Genomic DNA, 18,219 nt, shown 5'->3' on the forward strand with positions numbered 1-18,219 from the left:
TAAAATTAATATAGTTTTACTTCACTTTAATTCTTTAAAATTTATTGTCTTAATTTATTCCCGTAAGTTTCTTCCGTGTCTCATATAATTTAAAACCGTCAAGTTCGTCCATTTTACTGTTCAAATTGCTAATATAATGTCTACGTGGCAGAGGATAAATTGACGTGAAATTGATAAACTTGACAGTTTTGAATTATATGAAACACGTAAGAACTTATAAGGGGTAAATTAAGACAATAAACTTTAACGGGATAAATGACCAAAGACAAAATTATAGTTTTATAGGATAAATGTGTGAATAAGCCTAATTAGTATCTGGTATGAGATATATCAATTTAAGAAGTGATTCTTATCCTTTATAATTATTATGCATTTTATGGCATGCAGCTTGTTGACCGATTTCTTTAGATAGCCGATGGGATTACGGTGAATTTTTTAACGAGTGAATTCCTTTGACTTGGTCTAATACTCAGTTTCTCAAGCAATTTCTTCTTCATTTAAATGCCGTGTTGAATTTTCTCTTACAATCTGCGTACGCGCGTACCAGACAGTTTTGACTGTAAAAAACTAAAAATCTAATTAATATGTTGCTATTAATTGTAGATTGTAGATCAGTAAACAATGGACATTAGACCCACAAAGATGGAGGAAAAAACATAGAAAATTACATAAGGAAAAAGAAGAGAGTTCAAGACTAGCAGTGCCTACAAGGTCAAGATCACTCAAACAAAATATTGTACACAGCCACTTTCCAAGCAAAGCATGCAAACTAGCTACTGAACCTTCTTTTCCTTCTCTTCCCCAACTATCGCCTTGTCATATTGTTAAGCTGTTTTTAAGCTGAACAAGTCGATCTATGATGGTTCAGATAATTATTAATCACTAGCAAATCATTGTCTGTGGGACCCTACATAAGGTGGTCTCGTTTTTATTAGAGATGGTGAGTTGAAATATTAATGGTACAAATATCTATACTTATTTTGTTAAGCCAAAACTAACCAAGTTAATCGAACTAACTAATCATTTTATTATGATCTAGTAGAAACACTTCCATGCAGTGGCGGAGCCAGGATCTTCATCCAAGGGGGGCACTTACTATATAAACTTTTTTGGAACAAACAAAATATTTAGTATTGATTAATAATTTTTTTTTTTTTTGTGTTATAAACATAATATTTTTTCTTTTATGAGTCTTCAAATTTTAAGAATGTTGGTTGATAACTTCATTGTTGTGAATGTATAATTGTTTCTCTCAAGACATTCATAACAATAAAAATCATCTTTACATAATTAGAATTACTTTCACAAACAAAAAATTCAAGAGAATTAACTTGTTCTTAAGTTAATTAATCATTAAGTATTTCCAACAAAAATAAGAATTTTTTTTATAAAATGAGCAAAATAGATCAACTTTTACCATTAAAAAAAATATATATAATGACCATCTGGATTTACACATGTTACACAAGAAACTATTTCATTTTTTATATAAAAAATAATTATTTAGAAAATATATGTCATATATATTAACAAAAATAATAGAAAAATCAACAAGAAAAGTCAATCAATTAGAGGTGAGGGGGGGCTGTGTCCCCCCTGGTCCTGTGTGGCTTCGCCACTGCTTCCATGAGACTTCGATCTCATGCTCCCAGGGACGGAGCCAGAAAAATGCACTTATGGGAGCACATTTTTCTTTACTTTTTTTTTTTTTTTTCCTTTGTTGCTTTTCCATTTTAGATTTTTTTTTTTTTTTTTTTTCCAATCAAGCAGATAATCACACACAAAGTCAAAAATTCTTAACTACAGGTAGGTGTTCCTTCTCCTCAATACCTATTCAAATTGGCAACACTCAACTTTTTGTAAACCCTATCATATTTTTGTAAATAAATTATAGCTTAATTAAATATCAATAGTTATTTTAAATTTACATATTTAAAAATACCCACATTAATTGAATGATAAAGAGTTTTTATGTAAAAGAAGAAAACAACTCAAAAAATGCAATAACAATAAATTAGCAATTAATATCTATAAAATTAGAAAGAGCAAGCTGGCTGCATTGATGGAAAAAGAAAACATAAATCACTTACCAGCTATGGCTTGAGGCGGGAGAGGTTTGGAGAGCATGCCTTGGAGAGACGTGGGACAAGTGGAAATAGGATTGAAAATTGATAAAATATATTAATTGTTTAGGGGCACTTCAGTAAAATACAATAACTCAATACCTAATATTTTAATAAAAAAAAGGAGAGCGGACACATGTCCCCCTGGTCCCAACGTGGCTCCTACAATATGGTTCGCCTGATCACGAAGTGGATTTAGATAAAGGAGAAATTATTGTACGAGACTGTAACACCATATGGCATGATGACGTAGTGTTACGTACCAATTCACTCAAATTATAACATGTATATAATAATTAATTTTTAAAACCCTAAAATCTAGAAAGAAAAAAAAAACCCTAAATTAAATCTAGGAAAAAATCCTTAAAATTGTTCACGTGTTATAATTTTAATAGATTGATAACACCACGTGATAATGACGTGGTGTTACGGTCATATACAATAATTTTTCCAGATAAAGGGTTCATTTCGATCGATTTTGAGCACATATATCTATAGTATGTTGAGTTGTTTACCAAACACTTGCTGGAAGGGAAGGCCTACAAAAGGCCCCATCTGCTCTAGTTGGAATTTTCTGTGGTCGCAATGTTGGTAAGAGTCTTCAAACAAGTAATTAAAATGGGAATAAACGTTTGAAACTACTTAGAATCCAGTTTATTTTATGAGTTTTTCTTAAACTAATACCGGTAGTGATTTAAGGTTTTTAATCAATTCTTTTTACATTTTCTTCTTTAACGGCTTTATGTTAAGTTTTAACTTCAGAATTTTGGGCTCTACCCAAAATCCCGGAGTTAAAACCTAACAAGCAGCCTCTACAAAACCCACTCTACACCTTAGGTGGGGAAATATCCTTCAAATCGGGGGAGAACTTTATTATGAATTAAAAGAATTTTCTTTTAAATTAAAAAAACTTTATTATGAATTTTAAAAAAATTCTTATAAATTAAAGGACTTTATTATAAATTAAAAGAATTTTCTTATAAATTAAAAGAATTTTCTTATAAATTTTAAAACACCACCGGTCTCCATCTAAAAATTATTTTTCTAAATGACCGAGCCTAATTATATTATTTAGAAGTTTGCAGTTATGTTACTTGATCTGCAAGCAATTTGCCTCATAGGTGAAATTATAAAAGGGTATTTTACATAGATAGTAATGCAGTACAGATTTGTCGATGAGTAAGATGGACAATAGTTCTAGGCCATCATCTTGGGGGTCCTTTGTTGCTATTATAAAACACAATTAACAGAAACCATATAGTATTGAAGCCCCTCCAATTGCAGGGGATTTGGTTTACATTTGCTGATTCAAGACCAACATGCATCAACAACAAATACAATTATTTTCACATGAATCAATCGTATGCTGGTGTGAGACAGATTAAAATTAATAATAATTTTGTATAGACAAATTAAATTTAACAAAAGAATACATTAGCAACTTTGGGCATCCATCTAATTATTAAAATCTATTTTTATACTTTCCATATGTTTGGACAGGAGCTGTCTGTTATTCTGCCACAGCTCCACACCTAACCAAATTCAGAAAAATTCTCTTTGGTGCATACTGCACAAGCCTCTTCAATCCAGAAAACTTACCCAAAACCTTACTTGCACCACCCCTTTCTTGCACATCCATTTGATCCCATCTCTTACACAGAGCCCTTATCTCAGCCGAAATCCTTATAACATCCAATGCCATCTTCACTTGCAAATCAATAGTAATCAACCTGCGAAGAGAGTCATCCAATTCTTGGAGCTTCTTGTAGTACCTTTGGCTCTTGCACAAGTTATTGCAGCAACCGACCTTGGAGCACTTATCAACCAGTTCCTTCCCTTGAATTAGCTGTAGATGTATTCGTTGGATGACATCGTCCGGGCAATCTTTCCCTTCGTCAGATAGACACTCGATTTCCTTGATTTTTGGAGTGATGGTTCGAATTGTGAATTCCAGTTGTGCAAGGATCGACTCGTACATGTGCGCGCTCTCCCTGGCTTGTGAAATAGCTCCTAGTAGCGCCTCTAAGGCGCACCCTATAATACCATCTATAAGGGTTTTTTTCCATGATTAGCTTCAAGTATCTTTTTATTTTTGCTACAAGAGTCTGCTTTTGATTGGGAATAGGGAGCAATGCTTGTTTGATTTTATAGGACCTTGTGTTTTGTGGCTTGTAATTACATGAATATATATACTATGGAAATTAAAAGAAAAGATCAAGGCATGGACTTGGTCTGACACTATGGAAGAGACAAGATCAAGGCATGGACTTAGACTAAGAAGAGAATTTACAAGTTACAGCTAAGCTGGTAACAATGTCAAAGATTCAAAAATATGCAGCCACTTTCCTAGGAAACGCAGGCAAAACATCTACCGAACCTTCTTTAATTAAATGCCTTGTTGATTTTCTTTTACAATCTGCGTACCAGAAAGTTTTGGCTGTAAAAATCTAATATGTTATTAATTGTAGATTGTATATCAGTAAACAATGGACATTAGACTCCGAATAGATGGAGGAAAAAAAAATAGAAATTACATGAAGACCGAAGAGAAGGAAGAGAGTTCAAGAAAAAGCTGTTGGTTTGGCTTCTAATTGGACTAATTAGTTTGGTCTGGCCCACATTTATTTTAGCTTGTTTGGGTGGTTTTAAATGTGCCACATCACCCTTTAGGAAGTGGGCAGACTTGAGCTTGTTTCACCCGAGAATACAAGGCTTCCAAAAGAAGCTTGTGGTTATTTAGATCGAACTCAGGGGCAGAAAAGAGAGAGAGAGAGAGAGAGAGAGAGAGAGAGGAAGGGTTGGTATTTGCAGCCTCACAAAGAGAAAAAGAAGACAAGCCATATTTCCTTGGCTTGTGAAGGTGCTATCAGTTTGACCTTAAAAATAAATTAGACAATTGCCTTATTTCAGTTGTATTAATAATTTAATATGGGATTCTGGGTTGCCCCTTATTTCAGAATAAGAAATGGGAAACAGGGAGCAATGCTTGTTTGATGTATAGGAGTCTCTGTAGACTCTGTTCTTCGTGGGTTAAATTTTTTTTAGAACAAGTAATTTAATGCTCTCTGGTATGATTTCACAATACAACAGTGATGAACCAGAGGGTGTACACAATCTGTTTAGCTTGATCACAAAGTGGATTCAGATGAAAGGGTTCATTGAGACCTATTTCAATCCACAGTACGTTTGAGTTTTGTATCAAACACTTGCAGGAAGAGAAGTTAGTCTATGTTGAAGATATTGCTCAAGGCAGAAAAGGCCCCCAATTTGCTCTAGCTGTTTTTGGAATTTTCTAAGGTCGCAATGTCGGTAAGCAGGTGGTTTGTATTGCTAATGAGAAAGAGTCTTATAACTAGCATTTAAAATGGGAACAAGGTTTGAAACTACTGTCTTTATTAGTCAGAAGTTGACAGTTATGTTACTTGATCTGCAAGCAATTTGCCTCAGGTGAAATTACAGATTTGCCAATGAGTATGATGCACAATAGGTAAAAACCATCATATTATAAAACACAATTCACAGAAACCATATAGTATTGAAGACCCACAAATTGCAGGGGAATTGGTTTACATTCCTTTGCTGATTTAAGACCAACATCAACAACAAAAGCAATTATTTTTACATGAATCAACACACATGCTGGTGTGAGACAAATTAAATTTAACAAAAAAATACATTATTAATTGGGCATGCATCTAACTAATTATTCAAATTTATTTTTACTTTTCATATGTGTTCGTATGATTAATCGTCTCGGCATAACGACAAGTCACACAAGGCCTAACACCATGCTGTTTGGGCCTAGACCCAAAAGACTAAGCCCTTCCTGGGCTCCTAGCCCATGACCTCCTAGGCTCCGGCCTTATGGGCTCCGGCCCCCTGGGCCCCGGCCTCTAAGGCTCCGGCCTCCCAAGCTCAAGCCTCCCGGGCCCCCGGCCCGTGTCAATTCACTCGGATCCTCGAGACCGGTGCCACGTGGCGCTCCTACAGTGCAAGTCACCACAAAGGACACGTGTCGTCACCGGATTGGTTGACACTCTTCCAAAGGTACTATAAAAGAGGTACCTTCTTGTCACAAAAGGGACAACTGAAATCATTATTATACTATTCACTCACTCTGTTCTCAGATCTCTCTGAACACTGACTTGAGCGTCGGAGGACCTTTGGCCGGCACCACACCGGTGCCCTTCCCGCTCACTTTTGTGTACCTGTGCAGGGTGCTCTGGATACCATACTCTCTCATTACTCACCAGTCGGACCCAGCTACCCGTTCCTGCCCCACTTCGACGTGTCATCCGCTCAGTGGTGGGTCAACGGGCCTACGTGGTTCGACTCGACGTTGACTGCTCTACCATTTTTGGGCATCAACAGTTTGGCGCCGTCTGTGGGAAAGTTACAACTTTTCCCCATTGAATTCTCTACCCTCAGTTGAGGTGCAAAAACCTTCCGAGCTTCCGAGCTCCCTAGCTTCCGAGCTTCCTAGCTTCCGAGCTACCAACCCTCACAATGTCTGACGGAGGTCCTATCCTCGACCAAGTTGACAACACCCCGCTGGTTGACAAGCGAGGTAAGAAGACCGCCGAATCTGATCAGGAAGAGTACATCCAGCGTTTGGAGGCTCAGCTCCAACGAACCCAGGAACAGCTCGACCTCCAAAAAGGTGCAACACAGCTTTATGAGCGACTCCTCCGTGACAGGGAAGGACATACCACTCCCCGGAGTGGTGAGAGGAGGAACCCCCATGACAGGGACGAACACACCGCTCTCCGGAGTGGTGAGATGAGGGATCCCCCCCGAAGGGACCAAAATGTTCCCCGCCAATTGGATGTAGGGCAAGGTAGCCATCCGCCCCCAGGTTTCCAAAAGAGACTTGTCCACCCGGTCAGCCGGGCTCGATCTGGCGAGCATCCTACCCGCTCTGAGGAGTTCCACATTTACCGGGACTGTCGTCATCTGCTCGACGACAACCGCTCTCGGCGAGAAGAGCAGCGGACGAACCGGGGCGAATCCAACCCGCGTCCCCGAGACTTGGAGGAGGAGCAGGGGCGATCCAACCCGCGCCCCCGAGACTTGGAGGAAGAGCAGGCCCCCCGTCCCAAGCGACGACGGGGAGAAGAGCAGGTCCTCTCGGCTGGGCGCCGCACAGAAAGTAACACTTACATAAGTGAACAAGTCGCTGACTCCGGTAACAGCGGCTCTCTTCCACCAGACCAGCTCCAGCAACTTCTCATGGACATCAGTGAGCGCCTGAAAAGAGTGGAAGGAGGAAGTCGGGGTGGGCACCCATCTCTAGAAACAAGGGAGCTGCCTGGACCTTTCACAGCTCGCATCCTATCCGCTCCTCCGGTTGGCGACGTCCGACCTCCCAAAATCACTCCATACACAGGGAAGGAAGACCCATATGATCACCTTATGAGTTTCAGATCCGCTCTGGAATCTAAAGGTGCTGATGACATTACGAAGTGTCGAATCTTCCCTTCCACCCTCTCTGGCAGTGCAAGGGACTGGTTCTACCAACTTCCTCCAGGCTCGGTTGATTGCTTCAACGAGCTCCGAGAGCTCTTCCTAGGTCAGTATATCATCCAGACCGATAGAATCTACACCACGGATGACCTGACTCGAGTCCGACAGGGCAGCAGGGAATCCCTCCGGGAATACATTACTCGATTTCAGCTAGAGCGATCTCGGTGTCGCGACTGTGATGAGAAGGTAGCCTTCGCCGCCTTCAAGGGTGGTCTCCTGGAGGGGGACTTCTTGTTCGAACTCAACCGCCGCAATCCACGCACCTACAAAGAACTTATGCAAGAGGCCATTGCCTATGCTACTGCGGAATTCAAAACATATGGGAAGAAGCCGCCCACCATGGATCGCCCAAGTACCGACCAGGCCATCATAGTGCCACCCCAGCCCAAGCCCTACTCAGGTAGCCAGCATGGGGGGTCCGGGAAAAAGTTCAGTAAATTCACCAAGAAGCAATTTGGTGATGGTAGAGGTGGAGGACAACGAAGGGAGGAAACCTATCAGACATCCTACGCCTCCAGGTTCAAAGTCTATACAATTCTCAATGTTACTTATACAGAATTGTATCCTCAGATCAAAGACATACTTCCCAAGCTACCACCCCGCCCACCACAAACGCGGTACCGGGCCAACAAGAACTTCTTTTGCCTTTATCATAATGACCATGGCCATGACACCGAGGCATGCAGAGCCTTTAAAGAGGCAATAGAAACTTTGGTACAGGAAGGAAAATTGGATGGCTTTATAGACAAGGAGGCCACCGAGAAGGCCAAGGCCGAAGGACAACGACGGGGGCGGGTCAATACCATCTGTGGGGGCCCGACCCTCGCTGGCAACTCCAACAGGGCTAGGAAGGAATACGCCCGAAGTGCTCAGCAATGCTCCGGCGTTATGACTGTAGACCTCCACCGTGGAAAAAAGACTCCTAAGCTCGGGTGGTCGCCCATTTCCTTTGCTGAGGAAGAAGAACGTGACTTGATCTTCCCACACGATGACCCCTTGGTCATTGAAGCCACCATAGCTAATTTTGATGTGGCTCGGATCCTTGTCGATTGTGGTAGCTCCGTCAACATCCTCTTCGCCTCCGCCTTCACAGCTCTTGGGATTGACCAAGAGAGGCTCGACCGGTCGGTCGCTCCTTTACTTAGCTTTTCGGGCGATATGGTCACCCCTCTTGGCGGGATCTACCTTCCACTCACCCTTGGGAGGTATCCTTCGTCCGCTACCACAACCACTCAGTTTTTGGTGGTCGACTGCCCCACAGCGTACAACGTCATCCTGGGACGACCAGCCCTTAACCAACTGAAGGTTATGATTTCCACTCACTTGCTTTTGATCAAGTTCCCGACCCCATGTGGCACGGGGGTAGTCAAAGGCAACCAAGTGTCAGCCAGGTCCTGCTATACGACTTCCGTCAAGAAGAAGAAAGAGGCCATGCCCTCTATGGCTGTTTCTGTCTCCCCCACTTGCCCTACCCCGGATCTTCCCGAAGATCCTCGTGATTCATCTTTCAGAGCCATCGCCCAACCAGATGACAGTCATGTGGAGGAAGTGCTCATCTCACCTGCCTACCCGGACCGCAAGGTACGGGTCGGAACTCAACTCAGTATTGCCCTCCGAGACGACCTCATCAACTTCCTTCGTGCCAATGCTGAAGTCTTTGCCTGGTCCTATGATGACATGCCTGGGATCTCTCCGGAGGTGATCTCCCATCGCCTAAGTCTTAATCCGCGGCACCGCCCCGTCCGCCAAAAACGCAGGCAGTACAAGCCCGAAATCTATGCTGCTATGAAAGAAGAAGTCGACAAATTACAGAAAATTGGTTTCATCCGCGAGGTTTCCTACCCGGATTGGCTGGCCAATGTTGTGATGGTCAAAAAATCAAATGGCAAGTGGCGGATGTGCGTCGACTTCACCGACCTCAACAAGGCCTGCCCCAAGGATAGCTTTCCTCTTCCACGAATTGACCAACTGGTTGATGCCACAGCAGGCCATGCACTCCTTAGTTTCATGGACGCCTACTCCGGCTATAACCAAATCCTTATGCACAACTCCGACCAGGACAATACGGCCTTCATCACTGACAGGGGCCTATATTGTTACAAAGTCATGCCTTTCGGACTCAAAAATGCCGGGGCCACCTACCAGCGTTTGGTCAACTCCATTTTTTCAGAGTACATTGGTAAGTCCATGGAGGTCTATGTGGACGACATGCTTGTCAAGAGTGTCCGGGCGGAGGACCACGTCCAAAAACTCTCTGAGATGTTTTCTGTGCTCAAGAAGTACCAAATGCGCCTGAACCCTGCCAAGTGCACGTTCGGCGTATTTTCGGGAAAATTCCTTGGCTTCATGGTGAGCCAAAGGGGGATCGAGGCCAACCCTGAAAAAATCAAGGCCTTGATCGATATGCAATCTCCCAGGACTCAGAAGGAAGTGCAGAGCCTAACGGGCAGGGTCGCCGCCTTGACACGATTCATATCCAAGGCCACCGACCGTTGCGCCCCATTCTTCAAAACCCTTAAGGCTCGGACAAAATACATTGACTGGACTCCGGAGTGTGAGCAGGCCTTCCAAGATCTAAAAGAGTACATGGGCAAATCACCTCTACTTTCTAAACCCGAGCCAGGGGAAGAGCTACTCCTCTACTTGTCCGTTTCCCTGACAGCCACCAGCTCAGTCCTCATTCGACTTAAGGATAGGGTTGAGCACCCGGTGTACTATACCAGCAAGGCCCTGCAAGATGCTGAGACCAGGTATCCAGAGATAGAAAAATTAGCCCTTGCCTTGGTCACATCAGCCCGGCGCCTCCGCCCATACTTCCAGGCTCATCCTATCGTGGTTCTCACCAATCAACCACTTAGGCAAGTATTGCAGCGGCCTGAGGTCTCTGGCCGGCTTATCAAATGGTCCATTGAGCTGAGCGAATTTGACATTTCCTACCGCCCCCGGCCCGCGATCAAGGGACAGGCCATTGCAGACTTCATTTCAGAGTCTACCTTCCTACCCGAAGCTGAGCCCTCCTCCGCCATTGTGTCGACCACCGACCCACCAAGTTCTTCTACTCCAGCTATCCGGTCGGATCGCCCGATCTGGTCTTTGTATGTTGATGGATCTTCTAATCAACAGGGCAGTGGAGCCGGACTCGTTTTGATCGCCCCTGACCAGACCACCATTGAGTATGCTCTTCGCTTCGGCTTCCAGGCATCCAACAATGAGGCTGAATATGAGGCTCTCATTGCCGGCTTATCTTTGGCACTACATATGGACGTGGAGCAACTCCGAATCTACAGCGATTCTCAACTTGTGGTGAACCAGGTCACGCAGGAATACCAGACCAAGGGTGAGCGCATGGCCGCTTACTTCACCAAAGTTCAAAGCCTACTCAATCAATTCTCAGCATACCAGCTCATACAAATCCCTAGGGCGGACAATGAAAGGGCGGATGCCCTAGCTCGCCTTGCCTCGGCAGTCGACCATGAACCTGGGAGGTCTGTCCCAGTTGAGTTCTTACCTCAGCGCAGCATTGATGTTATGGAAGTCTGCCAATCTGCGCAACAAGCTAGTTGGATGGACCCTCTTCTTGCATTTCTTAAGCATGGGAACCCGCCCGCGGACAAGGCTGAGGCTCGGCGCCTTCGCCATAGAGCTTCCCGGTACACCATTATCAACGACAAGTTATACAAGCGGGGCTTCTCCCTGCCATACTTGCGCTGCCTTACCCCCGAACAAGGCGACTACATCCTCTGGGAGATCCATGAAGGGGTCTGCGGCAATCATGCAGGAGCCCACTCTTTAGCCCACAAGGCCATCCGCCAAGGCTATTATTGGCCGACCCTCCGCGCTGATGCAAGGAGGCTCACCCAGAAATGCATCAAGTGCCAAAAATTTGCAACTTTTCCGCACCAACCACCTGAGCCCCTAACTACCATGAACAGTCCTTGGCCCTTTGCCCAATGGGGCATTGACTTAATCGGACCTATGACTGAGGGGAAGGGCAAGGTCAAAATGGCAGTCGTCGCAGTGGACTACTTCACTAAGTGGGCAGAGGCCGAGCCCTTGGCAAAGGCAACCACCCAGACCATCAAGAGCTTTGTATGGAAGAACATAATTTGCCGCTTTGGTCTCCCTTACGCCATTATCACTGACAATGGCAAGCAGTTTGACAACAAAGAGTTCAAATCATTTTGCTCCGCATTCAACATCAAGGTTTTCTTTGCCTCTCCTGGTCATCCTCAGGCCAACGGGCAGGTCGAGGCAGTCAACAAGACCATTAAACATACCTTGAAGACCAAGCTTGATGCAAAGAAGGGCAAGTGGCCTGACCTCCTACCCGAAGTCTTATGGTCCTACCGGACGACCTGTCGATCCTCGACCGGGGAAACCCCATTTTCTTTGGCCTTTGCTTCTGAAGCCGTCATCCCAGTTGAGGTCGGGCTTGCCTCTTACCGCCTCGACACATTTCAGCCTGAGCACAATGCTGACCAGCTAGCTCTCAGTCTCGACCTAGCTGAAGAGCATCGGGCCCAGGCTGAGCTACACAAGTATGCCTACCAGCAACGGGCCACTCGATACTACAATTCTAAAGTTAAGCCTCGCCACTTCCGAGTGGGGGACTGGGTCCTGCGCAGCACTACCTTGGCCAAAACGGGTGCTCTGAAACCTAATTGGGAAGGACCGTATGAAATTATTGAAGTCATCCGCCCAGGCACATATAGGCTCCGCGCCACAACCGGCAAGGAACTCGGCCACCCTTGGCACGCCGAGCACCTCCGCTACTTTTACAAGTAGACAAATGTTGTACCCCCCGGGGACTTTTTTCAATTTTATCTATGTTATCACTTTCAATAAATACAAGTCCTACCACGGACACGTTTTTCTTCATTTTTATTTTAAGTGTTAAATGGCTGTATGGACCCCCGGGCCATCAGACATCCGACCCTGCCCATATCCGCCCCATGCATTCAAGGGAAGCTAAGTACCATGCATTCAGGGCGCGGCTATGGCACATGCATTCAAGGGAAACTAAGTACCATGCATTCACGGCAGTCCTACCACGGACACATTTTTCTTCATTTTTATTCAAAGTGTTAATTGGCTGTATGGACCCCCGGGCCATCAGACTTCCGACCCTGCCCATATCCGCCCATGCATTCAAGGGAAGCTAAGTACCATGCATTCAGGGCGCGGCTATGGCACATGCATTCAAGGGAACTTAAGTACCATGCATTCAAGGGAAAATCAATCTCATGCATTCAAGGGAAACTAAGTACCATGCATTCAGAGAAAAATCAATTTCATGCATCCAAGGGAAACTAAGTACCATGCATTCGATAAAATTCTGCAATACCATGTATTCAAAAGAAGGGCATCCTACCCCATAACGGGTCGGACACCCTCCAAATCATCCAAATAACAATAAGTACAAAACTTAATAATCAAAAGAGTTTGCAAGTTGGCACGGGCCACATCCGACCCGACCATACAACTCAAATCAAAATAGGGTAATGGTCCGCCCACCCCTGCCCCCGGGCCATAAGTGCAACAGATGCCTATTTGGGATCCTCTCCCATATCACGCTCTCCAACTGGGGATGCTATGTCCTCATGCTCTACCTCCTGGGCACCTTCCTCCGGGACGTTGCCAGGCACTTCGTTGCCAGCCCCTAGCAGACCACGCACGCGGTCCCAGTCAAAGTCAGGGCACATCTCCTCGAGCTCCAATTTGCAATCGCCAAAGCCCATGGCATAGCCGCTGTTGTACTCATTGTCCAACTCCTGCCTAGCCTGGTCCGCCTCTTGCTTGGCTTGGCTCAGCTCCTGCCCGCTCTGCTCCAACTCCTGCCTAGCCTGGTCTGCCTCCTTTTTGGCCTGCAGCAGCTCGGCCTGCAACGCCTGGTTCTGGGCAACCAGGGTACCGACCCTCTCCTCAGCTGAGAGTGCTCTGTCCTTCCACACCACGAAGCTCGACATCTCGTCCTTCATCTTCTCCACCATGGCCAGGACCCCGACATGTGCCCGATAAGTGAAGAACAGTGCCTGCCAGGTCGGATGCCACGAAAATGTTATTACAAGCTATAAAGTTTAAACTTTGGACATCTCGTCATACTATACCACTTTCCCTTACCTGGGACTGCTCAGTAAAGGCCCGCTGCAAGACGGATAGTGGCTCAACCTCATCGCCAATCACCCGGTCATCCCTCCCCTTCTTCAGGGATCCTCCAAAGTCTGTCACTGCCTGCTGTGCCAGACGATCCTCCTCGGGGACTGGATCAGACGCAGTGGCTGTGGCTGCCCTCTTGCCCTCTCTCCCGGGCTCGGCCGCATCTAATACCGTCTTCCTTTTCCTCCCGGGAGAAGCCGCCTTCGGAACCTGGGTGTTGGTAGACCCACCATGCCTCATACCCCCGGGCACTGTTGCACCTCTACTTGCATTCCCCTGGGACGAGCCACCCCCAGCCAACAGTGCCCCCATCATCATCCTCCTCTGGGCAGGCGGGGCATGACCAACCGGTCTACTTGTTTTCTTCGTGTTGGCCATCTTCACTGCAAGACCAAAATAAAATTCAATAAGCACAAATTATTATCTCATCAACTACTACTCCAATAGGGGAAGTACAGAAGCTCACCTGGGACTCCGAAGCCGTACTTGGCCAACTTCTCAGGAGACAAGAGGTAGGCAGCGCTCAACTTTCGCGCAGGTCGGCTAAGCACTCTTCGCACCTCTTCCGCGCTATCCTCCGACAATGGAAGCCTCTCCCACTCACCCCCTGCAAAATCAAACAACAAAAGACGACTATCAGTATAAGCATAACATGAGCTAATAATCCAAGTGTACATAGACCAGTGCATTGGCTCAGCCAGGCAACCTATTATGTGGAAATTCGTCGGCACTCTATACGTGGTCATCCTACCACTCCGGCCGAATTCCCAAGCTCCACTCGCGAAAAACCATTTTTTCTTCCATTCCTTATGAGCGTCCGGGTGGCTCACTTGTATTTGGCGAGTCGCACCATCAGTGAACTGCCCATTTGCCAACTGTGAGCAGTACATCCACCCTCGCAATTTGGGGCTCGATTTAATCTCAAACAAGTTTGAGAATTGAGCCATGGTCGGGGCATCATACCCCTCATCTCGGAACAATACATACAGCCCAATCAATGTTCTCCAACTATTGGGCGTCAGCTGAGCTGGTGCAATCCCTAACTTCCTCAACATATAATGGAAATAGGGGTGGAGCGGCAGCCTAAACCCATGGTGGAAACTCTTGGCAAAACACAAAATATGCCCCTCCGGCGGGTCACTCAAGACATCATCCTCTCCCGGGAGGCTCAGGTGGATATAATCGGGAATGTGGAACTCCACCCTCAATTTTTCAAGGTCCTCCTCCGTCATCCTATTCTCACACAACCCATCCACGGACCAATAAGGCACACTGCGCCCACCCACATCATCACAACTAGTGGGTGTCTCTCCATCATCGCTGTCCTCACTACCAGTGCCTTTTCCCTCACTTCCCATCACCATGGACAAGCTCTCCTGGACGGTCTTGAGTACTTTGCCCACCCCCACGTTTCCACAACCCATCCGGGGTCGGGGCATATTGGGCCTCATCGGCGTCCCATCACTTGCGGACGCCCGATCAGACTCCCCCTCTGTAGAACTGTTCTCATCTGAGGAAGCCATGAAATGTCCGACCTCAGCACACCTGCCCATCCAAGACAACACCATGGACATATCAGATCAATACCGGTTTCCTACCCCCCGTATGTGCTCGGATACACTCAATTTGACAACATTCACCCTTTCATATGCTCAGCCACCAATCATTTATCAATGCCAGTATTCACAATATCAATTCAAGCAGACAAGCAATAAAAAAAAATTAAGCCTTTACCTATGTTCCGCGGCTACAACGGTTCAGACGGGTTCCGACCCACTTCTCTTGCCTCCTCGGTACCTGAACAACAACACAACATCCAATAAATTACATAGTCAAAAAATGAAGGCATGTCGCCTACCTAACGCTCGGCAAGGCTCATACCCACTTGCACCTCCACCTGCCCCTACTCACATTTTCCACAAGTTCACAATTCCAAATTTTTCCAAGGCAACAAATTTCACAAACAAAGGCTAGGAGGAATTTCAAAGTCTCTACCTCAAGTGCTCAATCCGAGCAGAGCAGAGAACCAACTCGAGCACAGGTATCCGAGCCCTCCAAGGATCCGAGCCCTCCAAGGATCCGAGCTGCCCACGAATCCAAGCCGAGCTGCCCGCGCACCCCACGCCGCCGCCAAGACCAGCCCGAGCAGCACCAGCCACTGCGCAGAGCTTCCGAGCCGCGCCCAAGCCCACAAATCCGGCCCGGCCTCTTCCTTCCGGCCCGGCCTCTTCCCCCCGACCCGAGCACAACCCCACGCGCAGCTCTCCCCTCCAACCCGCGCCGACCCGCGAAGAGCAGCCTCGACGAGCAAGCCTGACCCGAGCACAGTCTCACCCGAGCCGAGCCCAGCACTCGTCGACCCGTCCCTTGCTCCTCCGACCCGCGCAGGAATCCTCCGACCCGCGCAGGAATCCTCCGACCCGAGCTCCTCCTTCGCCGACCCGACCCCCTCAGTCCGATCCGAGCCCTACTCCACCTGACCCGAGCTCGCCCTCTCCCTTTCGGTTGCCTTCCGAGCCGCCGCCAACCTCAGCTGCAGTCCGACCCGCCGACCCGATCACCTAAGCCCCTCCGACCCGAGCACTCCCTCGCTCCCCCTCAGTCCGGCCCGAGCACTCTCCTCTTCGTGATTTGCCCACTTTTTCTGTTTTGTTTTTGTTCAAACACAGCTACCCCTTTTGAGTCCTCTAATACCCACTCTCTCTCCAAAAATTTGTCTACAGTAACAAATGTGAAATATGGGGTGGGTCTTTTATATCTGAGCTCTACACTGTAATTCTACAATCTTTTTTACAGACGGCAACATCCCACCAGTACAGTGAACGGGGTTCACTGGGTTTTTTGCGAAGTGTCTACTGCTCGGAGTACAGGGTGATCAGAAGTTCAAAAAAAAAAAAAAAAAAAAAAAAAAAAAAAAAAAAGAAGGGAAATCTTTCATATGTAACCCCCAAGCTTTCCTGCAGTACAGTTTTTCTTGCTAAGGAACTTGGGGGACTTCTAGACAGTAGCTTAAGCAGGAACAAGTGTGCGGTTACTTGTCGTTCTGCTCGGACTCTTTTGTGTACAAAGTTCCCAACCAAGAAGTATCTTTTGCTCGGAAACTTGGGGGACTTCTGTTCGTATGATTAATCGTCTCGGCATAACGACAAGTCACACAAGGCCTAACACCATGCTGTTTGGGCCTAGACCCAAAAGACTAAGCCCTTCCTGGGCTCCTAGCCCATGACCTCCTAGGCTCCGGCCTCATGGGCTCCGGCCCCCTGGGCCCCGGCCTCTAAGGCTCCGGCCTCCCAAGCTCAAGCCTCCCGGGCCCCCGGCCCGTGTCAATTCACTCGGATCCTCGAGACCGGTGCCACGTGGCGCTCCTACAGTGCAAGTCACCACAAAGGACACGTGTCGTCACCGGATTGGTTGACACTCTTCCAAAGGTACTATAAAAGAGGTACCTTCTTGTCACAAAAGGGACAACTGAAATCATTATTATACTATTCACTCACTCTGTTCTCAGATCTCTCTGAACACTGACTTGAGCGTCGGAGGACCTTTGGCCGGCACCACACCGGTGCCCTTCCCGCTCACTTTTGTGTACCTGTGCAGGGTGCTCTGGATACCATACTCTCTCATTACTCACCAGTCGGACCCAGCTACCCGTTCCTGCCCCACTTCGACGTGTCATCCGCTCAGTGGTGGGTCAACGGGCCTACGTGGTTCGACTCGACGTTGACTGCTCTACCATTTTTGGGCATCAACAATATGTTTGGACAAAGCTTCTGTTATTCTGCCACAGCCCCACACCTAACCAAATTCATAAAAATTCTCTTTGGTGCATACTGCACAGTCTGCACAAGCCTCTTCAATCCAGAAAACTTACCCAAAACCTTACTTGCACTTAGCTTGAAAATCCAAACACTAGTACCCCCCTTTTCTTGCACATCCATTTGATCCCATCTCTTACAAAGAGCCCTTATCTCCGCAGAAATCCTTATAACATCCAATGCCACCTTCACTTGCAAATCAATGGTAATCAGCCTTCGAAGAGAGTCATCCAATTCTTGGAGCTTCTTGTAGTACCTCTGGCTCATGCACAAGTTATTGCAACAACCCACTTTGGAACACTTATCGACCAGTTCCTTCCCTCGAATTAGCTGTAGATGTATTCGTTGGATAACATCATCTGGGAAATCTTCGTCGGATAGTCGTTCGATTTCATTGAGTTTTGGAGTGATGGTTCGAATTGTGTTTTCGAGTTGTGCAAGAATCGACTCGTACATGTGCGCACTCTCCCTGGCTTGTGAAACGGCTCCTAGTAGCGCCTCTAATGCGCGCCCTATAGTAGCCCCCAGAAAGATTTGTTCCATAATTACTAGTTTTTTGTTTTTGCAACCAGAGCCTGCTTTTGAATGGGAAATATGGAGCA

General features: G+C 46.4%; 3 protein-coding genes across 3 annotated transcripts; 1 reads left to right on the forward strand and 2 right to left on the reverse strand.

Annotated features, from left to right (window-relative positions):
- Positions 1–3,633: 3,633 nt before the first annotated feature.
- On the reverse strand, positions 3,634–4,101 carry LOC147284512 (RPW8-like protein 3). The gene has a single exon (XM_086245690.1). It carries the CDS (start codon positions 4,099–4,101, stop codon positions 3,634–3,636), a length of 468 nt encoding a protein of 155 aa, XP_086101816.1.
- Positions 4,102–6,629: 2,528 nt separating this feature from the next.
- Positions 6,630–12,431, forward strand: LOC147284513 (uncharacterized). Its single transcript, XM_086245691.1, has one exon. The coding sequence runs from the start codon at positions 6,630–6,632 to the stop codon at positions 12,429–12,431; it is 5,802 nt and encodes a 1,933-aa protein (XP_086101817.1).
- Positions 12,432–17,575: 5,144 nt separating this feature from the next.
- LOC147284514 (RPW8-like protein 3) lies at positions 17,576–18,160 on the reverse strand. The gene has a single exon (XM_086245692.1). The coding sequence runs from the start codon at positions 18,158–18,160 to the stop codon at positions 17,576–17,578; it is 585 nt and encodes a 194-aa protein (XP_086101818.1).
- Between the last annotated feature and the right edge of the window lie 59 nt (positions 18,161–18,219).

Source organism: Dryas octopetala, chromosome 5, assembly GCF_963921425.1.
Source record: "Dryas octopetala chromosome 5, drDryOcto1.1, whole genome shotgun sequence".
Lineage (NCBI taxonomy): Eukaryota > Viridiplantae > Streptophyta > Magnoliopsida > Rosales > Rosaceae > Dryas > Dryas octopetala.